Source organism: Caretta caretta, chromosome 3 (assembly GCF_965140235.1).
Source record: "Caretta caretta isolate rCarCar2 chromosome 3, rCarCar1.hap1, whole genome shotgun sequence".
Lineage (NCBI taxonomy): Eukaryota > Metazoa > Chordata > Testudines > Cheloniidae > Caretta > Caretta caretta.
This window is the reverse complement of record NC_134208.1, coordinates 173,878,412-173,900,338: the sequence shown is the minus strand read 5'-3', so window position 1 is coordinate 173,900,338 and position 21,927 is coordinate 173,878,412. Positions and strand designations below refer to the sequence as shown.

At 36.7% G+C, this 21,927-nt stretch overlaps 1 protein-coding gene and 1 long non-coding RNA gene across 7 annotated transcripts in view; one reads left to right on the top strand and one right to left on the bottom strand.

Annotated features, from left to right (window-relative positions):
- The window catches only part of LOC142071633 (uncharacterized), a 139,642-nt gene extending 120,110 nt beyond the window's left edge, over positions 1-19,532 (bottom strand). For all 3 annotated transcript variants that reach the window (XR_012667768.1, XR_012667767.1, XR_012667769.1), the window contains exon 1: positions 19,365-19,532. This is a non-coding gene — a long non-coding RNA (uncharacterized LOC142071633). The remainder of the gene's footprint in view (positions 1-19,364) is intronic.
- The window catches only part of THADA (THADA armadillo repeat containing), a 301,173-nt gene that overhangs the window by 114,840 nt on the left and 164,406 nt on the right, over positions 1-21,927 (top strand). For 3 of the 4 annotated variants that reach the window (XM_075127132.1, XM_075127131.1, XM_075127133.1), the window contains exon 28: positions 797-928. In XM_075127132.1, coding sequence (XP_074983233.1) covers positions 797-928 — 132 coding nt within the window. Of the gene's footprint in view, positions 1-796; positions 933-21,927 lie in introns of those variants that run through there. The other variant, XM_075127134.1, reaches the window with a different exon arrangement.

Genomic DNA, 21,927 nt, shown 5'->3' with positions numbered 1-21,927 from the left:
TGTTAGACCAGGGGTGGCCAACCAGAGCCTGAGAAGGAGCCAGAATTTACCAGTGTACATTGCCAAAGAGCCACAGTAATATGTCGGCAGCCCCCATCAGCTCCCCTGCCACCCCCAGCACCTCCTGCCCGCCGGCAGCCCTGCCAATCAGCAGCACCTCCTCCTCCCTCCCCATGCCTCCTGCCAGCTGTTTCGCAGTTTACAGGAGGCTCTGGGATGAGGGGGGTGGAGCAAGTGTGCAGCAGGCTTTGGGAAGGGGGCAGGAAGGGGTGGAGGCCTTTGGGTAAGGGGTGGAGTGGAGGCGGGGCCTGGGGTTGAGCAGTGGAAAGTTGGCACCTGTAGCTCCAGCCCCGGAGTCAGCACCTATGCAAGGAGCTGCATATTAACTTCTGAAGAGCCGGCTCCGGAGCCACAGGTTGGCCACCCCTGTGTTAGACAATAAGTATGTAATGTAATGCACCAGCTCTTTTGCCAACCTCTTCTGTTTCTTTCTTGGACTTCATCTTATTTTCCTAGAGTTGGTATATATAGAAAGGGATTTGATTGATTCACTGAGTTATCTGGGTGTCATGCATGCATTTGAAATGAAATAACTCCTATCATGTCTAGGGCCCTATATTTAAAGATTGAAAGTTTTTGTTTGTTTGTTTTTAAGAGGAATAGTAGAAGGATGTGTAATTTACTTAAATTTCTACTTTGCAACATTTACTGATATACCAGGGGCAATTATTGGTGTTAGCAGACATGTTTAAAGATAATGTCTTTAACCAGATACCTCTTTTCATTTTTCATTTAGTGAAACTGGTGAGTTGAAGCTCCATCCAAGTTTGTTTCTTTTGCTTTTGATCCTGGGCAAGCTGTATCCTTCTCCAATGGATGGCACTTATTCAGCTCTCAGCATGGCACCTTTTGTTCCTTTTATTATGAGGTGAGGTACATATTTCAAAAGAATTTTGTATGCTTACTAGAAAACATTCTCTGATGATTTTTTTTCATGTGAAAAGAATCATGGGTTTTTTATAGACTTTTCAGCATAATTCAAAATGCTTTGTAAATGTGTGAGTTACCAGTTAGTTGAAATAACTCATGAAAAAAACTGTTACTTTAATAGTTTGCAGTGTTGTTATAGCCATGTTTTGTCCCAGGGTATTAGAGAGACAAGGTGTATGAGGCAATATCTTTTATTGGACTAACTTCTGTTGGTGAAAGAGACAAGCTTGTGAGCTACACAGCTGAAGAAGAGCTCTGTGTAGCTCACAAGCTTGTCTTTCACCAGCAGAAGTTGGTCCAATAAAAGCTATTCTCTCACACACCTGATCTTTGTTACTCTAATACTATATTAGATCAAAGTTGTTGATTACATATTAATACCTATTTTATTTTCATTGGGTTAAGAAAAAGATTAGGGTAAACAAATCTCATGCCAGTCACTGCAGGGATCAGAGACACTTTTCCCTCATGTACAGCATTGACAATTAATTGGTGAGCTGCATTGTGGGGTTTTTTAACTTTCATCTGAAGCATGATGTATGGTATGGTCACTACCAGAAACTGTACGCTAGAATTGATGGATGAACTTGATTGACTATGTTGTGATCGGGAGGGTAAATCTTATGCTGCTGAACTTTAAGAAGAATGTTTTCAACTCTTGCGGAATGGATTTAGATGTTCATTTCCCATAAAAAATGATGGGAGTTGTATATTTAATCCACTGTGCATGGTGTGGGAAACGTAATGCTAAAAAAATTAATTGCTTCCATGTGGAGAGAGAATTATGGTTTTCAAATAATTTTTTTGCTCTTGGGTAATATGGTGAAAGAAAACAGGACTGGAGGTTGGGAAAGAAATGGGAATAGTTCTTAAGTGCAGAGGAGGGCTTAAATGCCCTGCCAGCTGTGGTAAGATAGATTTTACAGTCCAAAATATTACTCCTTAAGATTGCAAAGTTCATTATTAAATCTATTTGAGCAGTAAAAGAAGCTAAACATGTTTCTGCCCCAAGTCTTGTGATCATTATTTAAGCTGCTATTTATAGTGGAAAACAATAGTAGCTCTACCTGTTTGTCTCTCAGCAGATATGACATTAAAGCATAGTGTCTTGTATCCCACAGCGTTGCTCAGTGCTTGTAGGAATAAATTCAATTTACCATATACTGTTTCCAAAAACAAGAACTGAAGTAACAGAAGTTTATCTAAAATATTTCTACCATTCCTGAATCTTAAACATTTATCTTTTGATCCATCTAGAGGTGCATTTATTAGTTAGGTCATTTAAGCTATATTCTGCCTTCATACTAGGGTGACCAGATGTCCCGTTTTTAAAGGGACAGTCCAGTTTTTTAGGACTTTTTCTTATATAGGTGCCTATTATCCCCCCACCCCCGTCCTTTTCTTTTCACAGTTGCTATCTGGTCACCCTACTTCATACCATATGCTACTTCACTGGAGTTTTATATGTTGTCTAGAGTAGAAAACAGAGCCTGTCAAACATTCATTTATGCTATTTTTTCAGCTTACTTATTCTGTTTTTCATGTTCAGTCTGCATTCTGATTGGTTACTCTTAGCAAGAAACACATGTAAGGAACATAAAGCTTCAGCATTGCTGTCCTCCTTAACAACTGCTGTGAACATTTTTTTGGACCTGTCAGCATTATGACTTTTCACAGGGATGTTATGGAACAAATAAAATATATTTGAAGAGAAAACTCAAGACATTAAGAGATCTGTATCACCAGGGACTTGCCTTCCTTAACTCCTATTGACTGCAAGGATGTCTGTAATACCAGTAGTGAAGAGGGCAAAGATATTTGGTTTTAAGATTTTCTTTCTGTTGAACATGGGCAATAAATTAGTTACACTTTTAACAAATTGGTCTAAGGCTAGAGAAAACTTGTTACATCTTTCAGAAAGCAAGTTTCGTCAGACTTTGAGAGGTAAATTTCCTGTCTGATACTTAGCAAAGTGCTGACTTTTTACAGCCGTCTGGAGCTATACTGAAAACACTGCAGCCTTTTTTAACAATCACTTTGTGTTCAACCTTAAATTCTTGATTGCGTATCATTATATAATTTGTTGTTTTTTTAAAATGTACATAAACACTTCTGTGGATAATTAGTTCCTTTCAACCTCTGTGTGCATTATCTGTGATTTACAGAGGTGAATCCCCATGGGAAGGATACTTTAATTTCTTCCTTTACATTTTCCCCTTGCACAAGGGCAAATGAGCCAAAGTAAAAGTACCTCTTTCCTGAATATTTCTGATTCCTATTAAGATTGCAGGTGCCAGTGCAGATTGTTGTGAAGTAATTCTAAGTGAGGATCAAAGAGAAAGTATAGTATCAAAGGATGTTAATCAACAGTATACTAAACCAGCATACGTTAGTCATCCTTTGAATCTCCCAGTGTAGATATAGTCATCTATATATATGAATGTGTGTGTATATAATTACTTTGCAATCCAATATAATTATAAAATATAATTGCTATATTTTACACATCGTATAGTTTTATATGATTTCAAGTCCTGTAGAGCTCTCACATCATATTTTATAGAGGATAGATACTATATATGCAACAAGAGAAAGAGGGAATGAATGAACAGTATAACGTAGCTGACCTTTATCCCTACACACAATAAAGTGGCATTCATTTATTGATCTGAGAGAATGAACTGAGTACTTGGTGTGTTTGCAAGCAAACAGGCAGCTCCCTTAGCAATACTGTACTTGCTTGGAAGATTTCTAATTAGGCTTTTGAACAGTTTCAGTTAGCTAAAGTGGAATTTTCCATCTAGTGGGAGTAGAGTTAAGGTCGCTCTGACCGTGCTGAAGTGTATTGCGCAATAGGAATAGGATTAAATGCTGCAAGGACAAATCTCGGTCTCCCTTTAATACATATACTTTCCACGCCCTGCTAACCTAGGACATTTGATTGCCTATCTACAGTTCTATTAAAAGTACTTTTTTTTTTCTCCAGATGTTTTATTTGGAAGAGAACACATTGATTCACAACTTATCATCTCACTTTTTAAGATTTTTGAAAGAAGTTGTTTTAGAGCTAGATATGTCTAACATACTGATTACTTTTTAGCATGATGGAATGTACAGAATGTTTTTGATTAACGAGGGAGGTAATCTGGAGGTGACATTTTAACTATAAAATGAAAACACTTCAAAAAAAAAATTCTTAGCTGTTAAAGTGATCCAAATTTGAATGATGCTTGTATCCATGCCCTCCTCAATGGAACGTTATTCATGAAGTGCTTAGTGCCGAATATTCTTGGCTGAATTCTCGATGGGTATAAATCAGTGTTCCTCCATTGACTTTGGAGTGGTGGTGAGAATCTAGCTCTCTACTCTTAAGGGCAGGTTTCAAAGCAGAGTCATGAGTAATAAAAATCACTAAAGTAAATGCATTCTGTGGAGAAAGTTTAATTAATAATACAGAAATCTTGCTAAGAATTTAATATTTTTAAAATGTTGGCATTATTACATCATGTGAAATCTGGTGATTGGATCTTTCTATCAAAGTGCATATTCTAACAGCTTGAAGGGTTGGAAAACCCCATAAAAGAAAATCACATGTGCCATTTTATTTTTGAAAGTGTGGTTTAATTCAGAGAACAGCTAGTCCTTGTTTCTGCTTTACCTTTGTCCAAGTATTGCTCTACTACATTTTGATTTTGAACATAAGGTATAGTAAGCTTGGAGAGAGTGTAGAGGAAGAGGGTGCCTGACTCAAGTACAGAGGAGAGGAATGCTGCTCTGGGGATGGGGAGAAGTAGTGGTTTGCAACAAAGAGTCGGGGTGTGTGGGAGGGAGATGCAAGTGAGACTGGAGTCATGCGGCGGTGGAGGGGCGTAGGAGAGAGAGAAAAACAGGGACTGACAGTTATTGGACTGGTGGGGCAAGGAGACAGGGCCTGGGAACCAGGGTGGGAAGCTGCAAGCCAGAGCGGGAGGAGGAAGGCTGAGTCCGAAAAGTGCTAGGTAGGGCATAAGAACCTAAACAGAGAGGTACTTGTAGGTGGGCCTGGGAAAATAGCTCCAAGATCTGTACATATGTGAATCCAAACCTTTACTAAGAGGGTGCTAAGGGTCTTCAGGATTAGTGACGGCACAGAGCCTACTTTGCAGGTTTGCAGCCTGCCTGGAGGATGGGGGTGGAGCCCTTCCACTATAGCTTGATTAATTGCGTTTTATGAAGTATGTGTGAGAGATGGGCTATTTCACATTAAGGGTATGTCTGCTAAAGGTTGCTCTTTTCAACTTGAGATAACTAATTTCCAGTTGACACAGATTAACTATCAGGCTTGCACGCTGTTAGCTTGGATGCTCCACAAACATTTGTTGCAGGTTTGCGGCCTCAGTTAACTCAGGTTTTTAAAAAACTCAGACAAAACCCTGTAATATAGATGTATGCTATGTGGTTTGAGCTACAGCTGTGGTATACTTACATAATTTAATATTCCAGAAGTTAACTACTTTCTGAACTGTACTTATCCAAATAATGACTGTAAGCAGGAAATAGCTAGCTGTTTTGAAACTAAATTAGACTAGCACAGAGTATTTTGTAGGTATATTGAACATTAATAATTTAGGAGTGAACTACAAGCTTGATACAAGAGATATGGTTCTTTCCAGTTAACAGTCTAAAAGGAGTTTCACTCCTAAGAGTCCTATCAAAAGCTATTCAGAGATTAATTAGCCTGTCGTGTGTGTCTGAGCCAATATTTGATAAACTATTTTAAGCAACATGACGGTATTACTGAAATATTGTCTTGTGTATTGAAATACGTATTTGTTCTAGTTCTTGTAGAAATACTAGCATGAATAGTAATGTATTATAGTTAATACTGTAATGTAATTGTTTATGGCTAGGACAAGTCAAAGCTTACCTTGACTGATGTTTACTTGAAGTTTAAGTAGAATCACCTTTGGTTGTGCCTTGTTGATGGTTTGTATATAGAATGAATTTCCTCTTAATGGGCTTTCTGATCAGTAAAATATTTTTTCTGATGTTGAATAACTTCACCATAAATATATGTAATCAATTTGTTCCCCAAACACAGTTTTTAAAATATTATAGGTATATTAAATACGTATGCTGTAATTATTATCTTAGCGCCTAGGACCAGCTATCTTGTACTGAGTGATGTTCTAACTGTATTAATTGTGCTGACTTGCAGTGAACGGATTTGTCTCACTAGTTGTTTTTCACTTCACTAACTCACAGTTGCCCTTCCAAAATATCTACTTTGTCTCACTATATCACCTGTATTTCTCTATCCTTCTCCAGGCATTTTTCTTCAACTATCCTCAGCCCCACCATTCATCTTCCCAAATTCCCTGTATCTTCTCTCCTGTCTTCATTGCTCTGTTCACCCCAATTCCATACATGTAAGGGAAAAGATATCATCACAATGATGATTAACAGCTATCACTTCTGAACAACAAATTAAATTACTTTTAAAAACCAAGGAGCCTCCAAGATGCCCTGACAAAGCAGATAATCTCATTGTAACCATTGTGTTACCATCCCTGTAAACCGTTGTTGTAAACCACTTATTTTGTTACATCTAAGCTTGGTGAGTAAGGGTTTGCAGGATTGGGCACTTGAATTGTAAGCTTGTTGGAGGAGGGACCCTGGCCCAGTTTTCAGAAGTTTTGAGTATCCATAACGTACATGGACTTTTTAATTCAGACCAGCCTGTGCCATGGCTCTTATTTATCTAAAAGAACCATCAGGTCTCGCTAAATATTAATTTTTGTTATTTTCATAAACACTCTTTATTATTTTTAAAAGGAAATTATTATGAATCTTCATTAACAAGTGGTTCATTTTTTTTTCTTTGTATTTAGAGAAACTTAACTTCCATAGCCAGCTTGTATTGCTTAGGTAGCATTATCACTCACATGCAATAGCATCAGTAACTTATGGTAAATTGTTTGTCAATAAGTGTCTGATACTGCTCCTGTTGAAGTTAGTGGCAAAACTCTCATTCACTCCATAGGGACCAGGTCTGGGCCCAGAATGAGTAACAGAGCAACAAACTCAAAATGAAAAGTGTTTGTAAGGCTATAAAGTACAGTCAACATTTTCAAATTTAGGTGCCTAAAGTTAGACTCCTAAATTTGTCTTTAGGTACTGAAATAGAAGTGCCCTGATTTTCAGATATGCTAAGTACTCACAGTTTGCTTTTGAACTCAATAGCTACCATTAAAAGGGAGAAGCTACATAATCTCACAAAGAGAAAAGTAAACTACTGCAGATCTTGTCCTGTCCTGAGATATCTGCAGGACGTTTTTTGAGATTCTGTAATTTTATTGAAAACTTTGTTAGTAACTGTATTTAGGAAAAATATTTCTGCAAACATTTTTGGTGTCTCAGCTATTGTAATTGCTTATTACAACAAATAATATTCCTTTATTTATTTGTTTGTTTGTTTGTTTTTTAAAAAAAGTAGATTCTCTGATTTTTTTCTTATGTGTAGTTGCTTATGTTGACTTAAGTATTTTGTCCTGTATCTGACTGGTACAGCATTTAACTGACTTTCTCACCTCCAAACCCTAGTACCCTTTTGAGAAGTGGCCAATGTAGATTGCTACAGAGCTGTGTAACCATGTGGCTGTCCCTACCTTACAGCCTTTTTCTTTTTGCTGTTTTTTATCATGTTGTGGTACCAACAGGAAACTTGATGCCAAAAACCTGCCTGATTGCAATTGCCAATGCTATGAGATAGGGATTTTATCAACAACCAACAGAAATTTCTGTTGGGATAAATGTTCAGCATGATATGAAGGGAAATACACTTGTTAAAGCCAGTCTTACATTAATACAACTGTTGTGAGTTACTATTGTTAATTTAAAGTCTGTCCCTGAGTCTCTGTGTTAAAATGTATACATCTTCCATTTTTGTTTTTCTTATATTATCTGGTCCACATGATTGGTTTAAGTTGTAGTTGGCTGGAATTATTTTTTTATTTGGAATCAGAATATTGCAAAATATTAGAAATATTCAGTTCTTGCTTAGGAAGCTTGCAGGGCCCATTTGTTATTTTACTACAACAGCAACTATCATCTTGAGTGCAGTTTGGGCTTCCAAAACCTATAACCTGATGTAAGTACAGAGAAAATATATAGATGTAGATACATAATATAAAAATCATGTATATCCAGTTGTAAAATGTGGATTTTTTACATTTGTATTATGTTTTTCTATGCTAAATCCTCATTGTGAGAGCACGTTTGTATGTATTTTTGTTTGGTGCAAAACCTTCTTAGACAATAGTATAAATATTTCCTTTGATGGGCCAAGGATGAGGAGTTCATTTGAGATGGAACAAAGTGACAAATACACTAAGACTATCAAAACAAAGCTAGTAAAAATATGCTACTCTTAAGTGTTATCTTTTGAGTATAGTAGCCAGTGTTTGAACAAGTGATCAGATCTACACATAACTCTCAAATGCATCTGAAAACACAATTTTTGGAAGCTAGTGGCAGCCATTGGCATGCCCATTTCTGGGTATCATCTTTCTCTGAGCAGTCCTGTTTGCAAAGAGTTGGTAATGAGGGTGAATATATTTCCAGAAGATTTCAATTTATTCTTTGCCCTCACCAAGCCTTTCTTCTACTGCACTAACTGTTAGTATATATTTCTCATATTTGTCGCGAGCAGCTTTTCCTTTATTAATGTTATCACTGACATCCAGGCTTATTTCTTTTAGAAATAGACTTATAGAAGAAATTTGAACAACTCTCCATACAACAAACATAAAAACTGAACTGTGCTTTTAAATTGATTTGCATAGCGGCTGTGGTTGAGCAGACAGTGAAATGTTGCACTTGCACTGCTCATCTAAAGTGGGCATGATTTTCTGACTTCTAAGAGAAATATATACTAAATGTCAGTGCAATAGGAGAAAGGCTTATTGGAAATGATAGGATAAATTAAAATCTTCTGGAAATATTTGCTTTAATCTTTAATATAGGTTTTCCTCTTAGATGTTGTAACTTGCTGTATTTAGTTTACACAATTAAGTCACAGTCCAGCAAAGCACTCAAGGACAAGCTTAACTTTAAGCACAGGAGTAGTCCAGTGAAATTAGTAGTCTACTCCTGTGCTTAAAGTTAACATTTGAGTAAGTGCTTTGCTGGACCAGAAACATTTAGTCACATAATCTTCCTTCACAACAGTATACACAGGAAAGGGCAGAAAAATAGAAGGAAATAAAAGCATGCCATGCGAATGATTATAACAAAATAAAAGAGAGACAAGGTGGGTGAGGGTAATATCTTTTAGTGGATCAATTTCTGTTTGACAACTGGAGCTACAGAGATCTCTTCTTCAGGTGTGGGAAAAGTACTCAGGGTGGCACAGCTAAATACAAGGTGGAACAGATTGTTTAGCATAAGTAGTTAGCACATATTGTAACAAAATAATTCATTAATCACAAGACTAAAATCAATAGTGATATTTTAAAAGTTTCATTATTATAAAAAGCAAAAAAAAAATCTGAGCTTCTGAGAAAAATCTGTATCAGTGGAGCTGTTCGGTAGGCACTCTTGAACTATTGTAGAGGGTGGGCCACATATATGGAATGGGGAAAAGTTTTGGAAGAATCTAACACCTCTGGCTGCTGACCTACTTTGCCATGGTTCTAATGGTACGTTAAAGTAAGAAAATTAATCTTGGCATGTCCTCAGCTGCAATCAGTTCAAGCACGTAAACTCTTTTCAAAGGAATGAGATTTAAGTTATTGTTTAACCTATATAGTTATTTTAAAAATAAATAAAAGATTACAGACATTATTGCAGAAAATTGTGTTTTGTTGTGGGTTTTGCTAACTAATTGTTACAGTAATAAGTGTTGTATAGTTCTTCCCATGATTCTGCATTTGTGAAACATAATAGTAGTTTGTTTTTACAGGTTATCAAAATTAAAATGCAGTTTTGAATAACAAGTGTTCTTTTATTTTCTCCATGTTTCCTTTTACACAAACTCAAGTTGGCAGAATTTTTGTTTCTCTGGCAGGGTATCAGCCAAATACTAAGAAAAGGAATCTACAGTTAACCCCATGTGACTTCAACAACTTGCTAAATAAATCTACTTGAAGTTATGGTTGTCATTGAGACATTGCTGGGGATTTCTTGACAGCAAAAGCAAAAAAAAAAGATTGAACTGAAATAGAGAATCCCAGCAGATGATGTAATAAATCTGAATTTGAAGAGAAAATACTTCTATGGAATATGAAACTTATTTACTTTCTTCCTAGGGTCCCTTAAGTGTGAGGGGTGCAGGTGGGAGAGACTCGGGCTTTTAGTATAACTTGTTGACCTATTTCACAAATAGAAAAAGCCTGTGTAGTTCGCCTACATGCTTTCTGTGCTATTAATGTATACTACAGTATAACTGATTTTAAGTGCTTATGAGAAGAGTATTGCCTAATGTTTTTTATCTTATTCATCTGTGCTTTTCCAAGCTGTGCTGTATTGGAAGAGTAAACTATTTATTACAGATACAGAGACTAGAAACTTATGCAACTATTAAAAAACCCAAACCCAGTCCTTTAAAAATCTTTTAACATAAATTCAAGGATATATTCGTGCCTAAGAACTGCGGAAAAACATTTATATTCCACCTAATCTGTTTCTACCTTTGGCTTTGATGTTGGGCCCCTTTTTTATTTGACCAAATTGATGTATTGTTGTAAAGTATGTAAATTGTTACTACTGTTGAGTCATTGAGTCCCTGCTTTTCTTTATTCTTTGTCAAGAAAAAAAATTGACAAAAATGGAAAGTAAATACTGCATTTTCAATCAACTTATTTCAGATTAAAGTACAAATGCGCTCAGACCAATTATAATGCATATGAATCCCAGCAATGAGCAACTGAAGATTAAAAATTTGAGACTTGATTTGTCTCCCTTTGGATACATTAGTTCTTGGGTGATATAAAATTCTATATGGAGCCCTTTAAAGTACAATTAATATTGCTGTTTACTCTAGGATGATTTCACAGCTATGATCATTTATGAAGATATGTTTTTATTCATAAATTAAGTAAAAATTGAGTCTCTGAGAAGACAAGAGAGAAAAGAACTATTTGCGAAATCTATAGTTGCATAATACATTGATCACAGCAAAAAATATTTTGTGACCCTAGCATATTATTTGTGGATACAAGAAATGCAGGAAAAGTCTCTCTAATATAAAATCAAAGGTGTTGTGTGCCAAGCAGGTTGTAGCCATTTTTGGGCAGGTAAAGGACACCACTGAAGGATTGAAATACATGCACATAGACAGTAAACTGAAAATGAATCTCATTACTCTACTCTTTTAATAGCCATACACAAATACCAAGGGCTCCCACAGTCATAATTCAAAATTGTGTATAGTTTGCTTCAGCCAGGTTCCAGAGAGGAAGTGGAAGGGCTCTTTGGTTCTCTTTTCAGCTTTAGTCCCCTCTCTCACCTCAACACTATACCCAGATGTTTATGGGCCTGATCCAAATCCAATTGAAGTCAATGGAGATCTGTGAAACTTTGGCTCAGACTCTGTATATCTTATGCCTCAAGAAACCAGCAACTTGCTTCCCCAATAAGGATTAGGTTCTGTATAGAATCACTGACTTTCAAAAGTCATTTGACAGCCTTCATAGGTATACATTGTGGAATATTCTTCAGTCCTACAGAATCCCAGTGAAAGTCTTCACCATCAAGGCCACATACAGAGATGTGAAGTGCTCTGTAAGGGTAAACAACCAGATAGCAGAGTGGTTCAATGTGGACACTGGCATGAAAGAAGGCGGCATTTTATTTCTACTGTTAAGAGCTGGAGATTTACCAAAATGTTGGACAGAAAACTAGATGCCTTCTAGTTATTTATCCTCTTAAGGAAAGATATTTTCTCATTGATTTTCTCTAATATCAATGAGGAATCTAAGAGGAATCCTTAATCGTGTGGATGTACCACAAAAATAAATGCCGATTAAAGATTCTGGGCATTGGAAAGCTTCTGTCACCCGTGAAGAAATCTAAGAAGTTACCAACCAGCAGCTCATGTCTACCCAAAGCAGAAGGAAGCGCTGGACATCTGTGGGGCATGTATTCTAGATGCCAAAACACGGACTGCCATGTCAACAAAAACTGTAAGAAGAATGCTTAGCAAGAAGGGCAGAATAGACCATTTCAACACCAAGGACAAATGGAAGTGGCAGCAAATGACAGAGAAATGGAAGAGGCTGGTTTTCGCCCTGTGTGCCAACATCGGCATGGGAAAGATGTAACACGGTGTAAATAGAATCACATATATTATCTTTCACTTGTTTTGAAATGCTAAAAATATTTTCTAAAGCTAGTAGAGGAAAATGGAGAGCGGCTTGTAAACTTACACTGGGGAAATTGTGGTGGAGATTCAGGCTGTACCAGGGACAGAGAAGAATCAGTTCCCAGACATTCCAAGGAGGAGGAAACAATATAGTGCCTTCTTTGGGCAAAGAATCCCCTCTTTCCCAGTAGGATTACATCCTGAGATAATGCTATTGTGAATAGTGTTGGCTGTGTGGGTATAGCATTTAGCTACTGCCCAGGTTGTACGTAATATTAAGAGAAATGGCAAAATGGTAATATACCATTTCTCTTAATTTCTATAAACGTATGCATTTGTAAAGAAAAAATGCAAATAATTATTTAGATTCCAGGGGTCATTGCTTTCATATTGGGTCAAATGACAAAGGCAGAGTAGGCCAAGTTGAAGACCTCAAAGGTTTGATAATATCCCCTTAAGGAAAAATATTCTTTCATTGATTTTCTTTAATATGGGAATCAGAGGAATATCTAATAGTGGGGATGCACCACAAAAATATTTGTATAGTCAACTTACTATTCTTTTTACACCTAACTGCATAACATAGCTGTAGCATTGCTACCTTCAAAATGTGATTCAAATATTATGTCCCACAAGGGGCAATTTAGCAACTTAAAAATGAATTATATTGAAGATGTATGAATAGAGTCTGGAGCAAAATCATTTGATCCGATTTGAAAAGGAAAGATAACTAGAAGCTTTTACTTCATTTTTGTGAATGTCATTTTTGCAGGCGCTCTTTCACTCAGAACAGACAGTGCAGTGTAATTCGGCTAGTAGCTGAATTTTAACATGACTAATTTTTTTCTAATAAGAACTTAATCCACTGCAAATTGAACAGTATATAAAAATAACTTTGGGTTCCTGAACAATTATTTAAAAACCAAGTGAACTCTTTGGTTAACTTTGGGTAAGGCTGGCAAGTAGTTGACCCAAAGACTAAAGTTCAGTGTTTGTTCTAATTGGCAAAGTTGGCTATGCTCTACTGTTGTATTGGTTAGCAGTAGAAGTGCTGGGTTTGATATTTTATAAGGGAACTGTTCATCAGTTAATCTAAAGAACAAAGAGTACTCTAGGAGTGAAAGGGTGGGTCCAAGACAGAAGTGTATGGTGAGCATCTGATGAAGTGAGCTGTAGCTCACGAAAGCTCATGCTCAAATAAATTGGTTAGTCTCTAAGGTGCCACAAGTACTCCTTTTCTTTTTGCGAATACAGACTAACACGGCTGTTACTCTGAAACCTAAAAAAATGATGGAAATACTTGTCTGCTGTGGCATCATTTTGGCCGGGTAATTTGTATACTGCTGAGTGAGAGTGGGAGAGTAAGTATATATTTTTGTTCTATATATATGAAAATGATGATTTATTCTTACACCATTTTACAATTATTTTATTTCTCCAGATTACTAGCAAGTGGTAAGCCGGAAATACATGGTAGTTCCTATTATTGCATCAGGCATTGTTATGAAAGGATTGCATATGTGCATAGTGGCTAAAGTGGTTATTAAACGTGTTACTCTTATTTGGTAGTTACAGCTCTTCATCATAGGTGTAATTTTACTTTATTCACAAAGAAATGAAGCTTGTGTGTGACCTGTTGTTCCTCGTTTAGGTTTAAATAGTGTTGTTTGCTCACCACTTATAATAATGAATGATGTACACAGGGCTCTGTTGTTGCCAAGGGTAGGAGAGGGGGAAAAGGAAATAATATAAAACTCCCATTTATGGGCTGCAGCATTCAACCTTCCCATGTGTCACCAGGCTCCATCTAAACTCCTTTGTTCCCACTCCTCCTCAACTTTCTCCTAGGAACATTTCAGATGCAACCTCCATTGTTTCCTGAGCTGCGTGCGGATAGGCATGAATTGGGTTGGACCCCTACATGTCTGTATAGGGTCAGGATATAACATTACTTCTGTTGTTGTTGTTATTATTATTATTTTATTATTTGTATTAGCTTTCAGAGTTCCCTTTTTTCTCTGGTCATGCAGTATTTGATATGACTTAATGACAAATCTAGCATCAACATTAAAAGGATACTATTCACTTTTTAATGATTTTTTAAATGTTGTTTAAAACCTTTTCTAATCAAAATAAATCGATTCTGATAGAGTATGCTTTAAATAGCATGTACAGAATTTTGTTCTGTGTTTTTAAAAAGCCTGTTTTATAAAAACATTTATTAGAGGGCTTTTTCCTACTCCCGCTGGGGTAAAGAAGGGACTTGGGTTGAATTTGAGATCAACATAGTGGTGTCCCTCCTTGATCTGCTCAAGTGCATGTTTGTTGTTTATTTGGTTCCAAACACCCTTTTTCATGGTTTGGTGAAAGTAGTACGCTTAAGATTACTCCAGACTAGTATATGAGAATGTGATACCACTATTCTAGTTCATGAGACAGGAAGCACAACTAACTTACTACTAACCAAACAGTGAAATTGATTATACATAAAGTACTGTCAGACACCGGAAACAAACTAAAAATAGAGGGGATTTTTCCTGCTAATTTTTCTTGGTCTGCAGTTTTTGGGAATGTAACGATAACTGGTACAAAATTTTCATGTGGAAACATGATTTTTCAAGTTAACTCTGTTCCTTTATATTTCTGTGACATAGCTAATGTGCAAATAGTGAGAAAAGTGTTTTAAAAATATTTGTTTTGTGGCTAATTTAGTAATCTGAGAATTGGTGAAAGTAAGAACTGCAGAAAAGGAACAGTTATAAATAGAAGTGAAGGAAACCATGCAGATAGGGAACACCTTAAATTCTTTTATAAAAATATATTTGAAGTACTTTTACTTTTCTTCTCGACTAATGTCCTGTCATTTTTACCATTAGAGTAATTAACTGAATGCTTTGAAGTGTGCTGGGGAGTATAAAACCTTTTCATATGTAGCCCAAGCTGCTGATAAAATTTATGGATCAAATCTTGCCAGTTTTAGCTGGTTTGTTCAGGATCTGAATATTTTCTAAGGTTGGCCAGTGCAGTGGAAATATGTTGAATCCATAATTAAACTTGCTGGAGTCTGTTCAGATTTATTGACTTTTTGTTCTTGATCATGAACTGTTTGAGGTAAATGTGTTACATTCAATAGTTCTTTATGTATGTAGATGAACAGTACTGGTTTTCGCATGAAGTACTTATTTTGATAACTGTGTCTAGGACTAAAATTTACTTTCAATAGATGGATACAGAATTGAGATTCTCCATAGGTAGAAATGGAGCAGTGTATCATTTGAGGATTTTGCAAACTTTTCCAGTTGACTAGCATTTTGAGGTGTAATAAAATGAGGGTGGATATACCAGCATGTTTGTTAGCAGTTTTATAGTTGGACTGAGACATGATTTCACAATTTCCCTGTGACTCTTTGTAACATGTGTCCATAAAGAATATCAGATCCTCAAGATACAGATTAACTATTTTTCAAATCTAAAGAAAGTACCCATACTTCTTCCAAAACACTCCACTGCTCACACTTCTGGCCCATGAAGAAGATGGAAGAACCAAGCAGCCTGTGATAGGTTTCGGTCCCTTCACTTAATGTATTACTGGAAGGCACTCAAACTGCAGTGATAAGCACAGTCTGAGAAACGATAAATAACAGAATAGAATTTCAAATCTTAAAAATACCACAATTCAGTAGTTGTGTCCTGTTCAGAATGGTTGGTGTCAGTTGGCAATGCACTGTTTTCATAAACGACTCTTGAAAAATGGTTCCTTAACATGGCCCAAATTTTACTGAGGACTGGTTTTACTGATTTTAGGTTTTACAACACAACAGTGCATTGTTTTGCATTGTCAGGGCCTTTTCAGCAGTTAGAAGGGCCAAGATTAATTCTAAAAATCTCAAAAAAGTTTGTATTCAGAGATTTCAGTGTATTCAGCAGAATACCACACAACTAGTGACACAACTAGTTTACAACATGATGAATTCTCTCAGTCCTGAGCCACATCCTTGGAAGAAGCAAATAGATTCCCTCCCCTCCCCCCCCCCCCCCTTTATCAGCCAAAGGACTACAAAGTCACAGCACCTAAGCTATTTTTGATTTGTTGTTCATTTTGTCAGAATGACTACTTGCAGTCTAACCTCGAATCCAGCACACAAACCATTCTGAAGAGTAGTCAGCTTTCTTCTCAGAGAAGATCACATGTATACAGAATGGTCTATATGGGACCGAGAATGAGGTAAGCAATCACAAAATAAACAGCCTAGACTGCTCCTTTATGGAGATTGGTCAATTTGCACAAGTAGTGATCTGTAATATGCTGAAGAATGTTTGAGTTACTACCTGTGATGTAGATTGTGTCCTTCCTGGCTGATGAAGGACAACGTAACACTCAAGCCACCTACCAACACAAATTGTCAACATTTCCTTCCACAAAGGCTCCTAATGTGCTGCTGTCCAAGTAATACTTAAGAAACAGCTGCCCACAGTCCTCACAACCTAGTAATTGGTATATTCACAGGGACTCTAAACTAGCATAACCTAGAGACTTATGTCCACAGATAACCTACTAAAAAGCATGAAAGCACAGTGTCAAATTCTAATTGTTCAGGGGAAACAGTATTAGTTGTCCATTGTTTGTCTGTACAACAATGCTGTTGCATGTTTTACAGTATACTCTGTATGGAAAAGAAAGTATTCAAAATGAAAAAAAGGCATTTAGCCTTCAGTAGAATGCCTCTCATCGACCCCTGTATAGTTTCCTGTTCTAACCATTACTTTGTTTTATAATTCTGCAACCATCTACTGTTGATATTGGAAGTGTTCTTCAAAAAGTTTGAGTTCATTTTTGGCTCTGTTGAATCACTTTGAGCTGGTAGATGTTTTTTCCAAACCACCTAAGTAATTTAGGAGCGCATGTCCTATTGAGTTGTCCTCCTTAGTCATGTAGACGCTTTTGAAAATCTCACACACTATCTTTCATTTGTCCCTTGAACATTCTCAGGTTTAGTGCTGCCTCTGTGGAAATGAGTGAAGGACAGGGACAGACAGGAAAATATCTATCCACCAGTGAGAAAAATCTGTAGCACTTTCTTCACTGGTGTCTACAATTTTCTGGTTTACCTCCATTGTGTTGCCAGGGTTTCAGGGAAACCTTCAGTATCTGTACCATGGATTTTTTTTTTTTAAATAGTCAGGAGTGCCACAGTTTTTAAGCTTACCTTCCAATACAAAGGTTAAATACTTAGAGCACAACCAGTGAGGAAGCTTATTTGACTAATAAAGCTCTTGGTAACAAGCCAAAAAGATTTTCCAGCTGCTACTTGTATATTTGTCTTTGTTTATACAATGTCAGGAAGAAAATCCCCCAGATGAATTGAGCAGAAAGATCAAACTGAGATTAAAATGAAATCCCATTTGTTGAATCCAACTTCATTGCTAATGAACTGTATATGTTCTTTATTTATTTTTAACCTTAAAGTACTAGGTTTCACTACAGATGCAAATAGAGTTAAAATAATTGCCACTGTCATTTTTATCTTTAGAGAATGTTCCTGATTTGACTGGTCAGATCATTTCCCATGTTCATTATAAATTGCCAGGAGGAAGAAGTATTTGTATAGACAGGTGCTCCAGAGTCAGATATTGAGGGTCTCCTTTATGACTGATATAACAAGGAAGCAAGACTTGCCTCTCAAAGCTGGAATTTTATGATTTGTTTACATTTGCCTGACTCTTGTGTTTGAGGTCACTCCTCCCATTTTCCGATAATAAAACTCTTTTGAGTTAAGTTACTGATAACAAGTGATGGCTGAGTGAGAGACAATAGCAGTCAAAATGTCACATTCCCTAAGTCTAAGGTAGCCCTATTGGTTAAGGAATAAACTATGAGGGTATACATTATGAAGTTCATTTGTAAACCTCTCGTGTGGTTAAGGCATGAAGCCAAGTACCTTCAAAACACCTGAGTTGTATAGATCAGGTGCCTTCAGGCAGTCAAGTTCATCGACAGGTTACTAGTTGTCACCCTGTTGTGATATATTATGGTGTTTAAAAATGAGAGAGAGAGCTTTTGGCGTATTACCAATAGTATATATTTTGAAAAAATAAATATTTTTCTGTGCATTCTTATGCCAGAAAAAGTAGCTCTTAGGAAAGAGAACAAATATAAGAGAAGTTATTTACTATACAGACGAACCTTCTTAGTACTGATTTTGCTTCTTTGAAAAGCAAATAATTGTAACAGAACTCTGTGACCTTATTCTGTTTCTAAGTAAGAATTTAATGTAGTGCTCTGAGGAGGTTTCATATTATTAAGATTTCAGTACTTTTGCAAATATGTATATTACCATATATTTACTAATATACTGTTAGATGTTATCATAGTTTACATATGTCAAAGTAAACAAAGTGCTTTTTATTATGCAGTATCCTTCATTTTTAAAGTTTTTTGATTATTTAAGTCCAAAAATTGAGCCTTCCCCAAGTGGGTCTTCAAGTCATCAGCGCATGTTAGCAAGGCTCTGTTGTACAGTAGATCACATCAACAGGTTTAAGGGAAACACTGAGTGCCAGATCTAGTAGCAGATTTCCATTCCAGACCACTATGCCTGACCTCCTGCACATTGCAGGCCTCAAAACCTCACCCACCCACTCCTGTAATAGACTTGTGACCTCTGCATGAGTTACTTAGCTCCTCAAATCATGATTTAAAGACTTCAAGTGACAAAGAAGCTACCATTTATTCTCATTTAAACCAGCAAGTGACTTATGCTTCAGAGGAAAGCAAAAAACTCCCAGGGTCTCTGCCAATCTGATGTGGGGGCAAATTCCTTCCTGACCCTAAATATGGTGAGCAGTTAGACCCCTGAGCAAGTCAGCAATCCCACCTGCTAGACACCTGGGAAAGAATTCTCTGCAGTGACTCAGAGCCCTCCCCATCTAGTGTCCCATCTCTGGCTGTTGGAGATATTTGTTACTCGCAGTTGAAAATGGGCCTCATTCCATTATAGGCAACCTTGCCATACCATCCCCTCCATGAACTTACCAAGCTCAGTCTTGAAAGCAGGTAGGTGTTTTGCCCCAACTGCTCCCCTAGGACAGCTGTTCCAGCACTTCTCTCCTATAATGATTCGAAACCTTTGTCTAATTTCAAGCCTAAACTTGTTGATGGCCAGTTTATATCTATTTGTTCTTGTGCCAACATTGGCGCTTAACTTAAATAACTCCTCTCCTTTCCTGGTGTTTATCACTCTGAGGTATTTATAGAGAGCAATCTTATCTCCCTATAACCTTCGTTTGGTTAGGCTAAACAAACCAAGCTCCCCAAGTATCCTCCCATTTAATCAGTTCCTTGCCCATCTTTTGATTCTCGTATTAATCCCCATCTTCTCCAATTTAACTAATAATTTCCCATGTGGAACTTTATCAGATGTCTTACTGAAATTCGGGTAGATTAGATCTACCATTTCCTTTGTCTAAAAAATCAGTTATATTCTCAAAGAGATCAGGTTGGTCTGGCATGATCTACCTTTTGTTGTATTTTATCCGAATTACAGTTTACCTCTATGTCCTTAACGATTTCCCCTTTCAAATTTGTTCCAAGATCTTCTAATTTAAACTAATGGGCCTTTAGTTTCTAGGATCACTTTTTTTCCCCTTTTCTTAAAAATAGCTACTGTATTAGCAGTTCTCCAGTCATATGGTATGGCCCCAAGTTTATGGATTCATTAAAAATCCTTGCTATTGGGCTTGGAATTTCATGTGCCAGTTCCTTTAATATTCTTGGATGGAGATTATCTAGGTCTTCCTATTTGCGCTCATTAAACTGTGTGAGTTTGACTTCCACCTCGAATGTGGTACTTTCTACTTCCATATCCTCATTTCCATTAGCCACCCTGCCACTACCCCTAAACTCCTCATTACACTTACTAAAAACTGAAGCAAAATATTTGTTTTAGTGGTCACACTTCTTTCCTTGTTTTCTTTTTACTTATATGACTAAAGAACCCTTTACTATTGGTTTTATCTGAGACTTTGTGGTGTGTACTGCCTAGGACTCGGGGCAGATTGTAATGTTACAATTTAAACCTTTATGTACAATAATGTACATTTAAAATCTTTGTTTTCATACTGATTTTCTTTTGTAGACAGCATAAGGGGAAAAATAAGTACTGAACTAAGAGCTATATTTAAAAAAATAAATCTGTGTAGGCAAACAAATGACGATGTAGAATTTCTGGGTTATGTTAAGTAAATATCTCCTTTTTCCAGAACCTGTTTTGTAGCAAAAACCTGTTTACAAATGATTAGTTAGCAGTTGTAGTTCATATTTTGCCTCAATAATAGTAGATGAATGGTTAGTTGTCACAAAATATGAGATTGACTTTACTATCAGCTTGTTGTTAATAAGGTAGGATTGCTGGATTTTGTTAATTTTCTTCCTTTCTGAATAATAGTATTTGCTCTTGGGAGTCCGATGGCATTTGTATGAGTGTACTGGGGCGCGCATATGCTGGGTAAAATCCTGGCCCCATTGAAGTGAATGTAAGTTTTGCCATTTGCTTCAAGGAGGAAATAATTGCATTCATTGAGTAGCTCCACTGAAATAAATGGGGCTACCTATGGAGTAAGGTACTACTCCATGTGAGTTTGTGTGGCAGAATCCGGCCCTAAAAAATGACATGTTGGTACACTTAGGAGTTACTCACTGTCAAAGTATTCAGGCATTACTGCATATATTTTACTGGAACCATAGTTTGCATTTCTGCTCTCCCCTCAACTGCAGAGGTTCCCCACAACCACTCTGGAAGAATTTTGGAAACTATCTAGGGAGTGTTGACCTACATCTACAGCATACTTTGTAGCCCAGCTCTGGAAAGTGAAACCCCCAGCAGCAGTGTTTAGGAGATGAGATGGCAGGGGCAGAGGATCTGCTGTTTCACAGATCCTCCAATCAATGCCCTTCACAACAGGGGCATGGCATGGAGCTACTACAGCCTTAGCAATTGTGGAGCAGCTTCCACTCAGTGGGTTAGAGGGTAGTGAGGATCCATTTTCCTCCGGCCCATGTGGAACCCACTGGCATCTCAGGTTGCATACTGAAGCCAAGATTGTGACCTTTTAAAATAATTAATGTATTATATTGGTTGTTTAAAAATAGTTTTATAAGTTTTGAAAATGTGTAGAATAAATAGTGTATAAATAGATTTTCATAGCAGAAGCCCCAGCTTTTATCCAGCAAATATCTGATAAAAATATATTATAGATGTCTATTTTAAATAGCTTTTTGTCACCATTCTCTCCGTTCCATTAATAATGTTCATTTAAGTAAGTGGGGTTTTTTGTGTGTAGGACTGGGTTGGGAAGTAATGATTTTGCCAGCTCTCACTGTACCTCACAGGGAGAGGAGGATTGGGACCATAATGTTCTAATATCTGCTTGTGTTAATAGTAAATTTATAAATATATCCAACTAGAATAAGTATTTATAAATATATAATTCTTGTATGTGTAAAGTTTTATATTTTGTTCAGCAGGTAGTGAAATATTATTGAGAAAATGACAGAAAATACTTACCTATTAATTAATAATTATCTATTTTTATTTTCA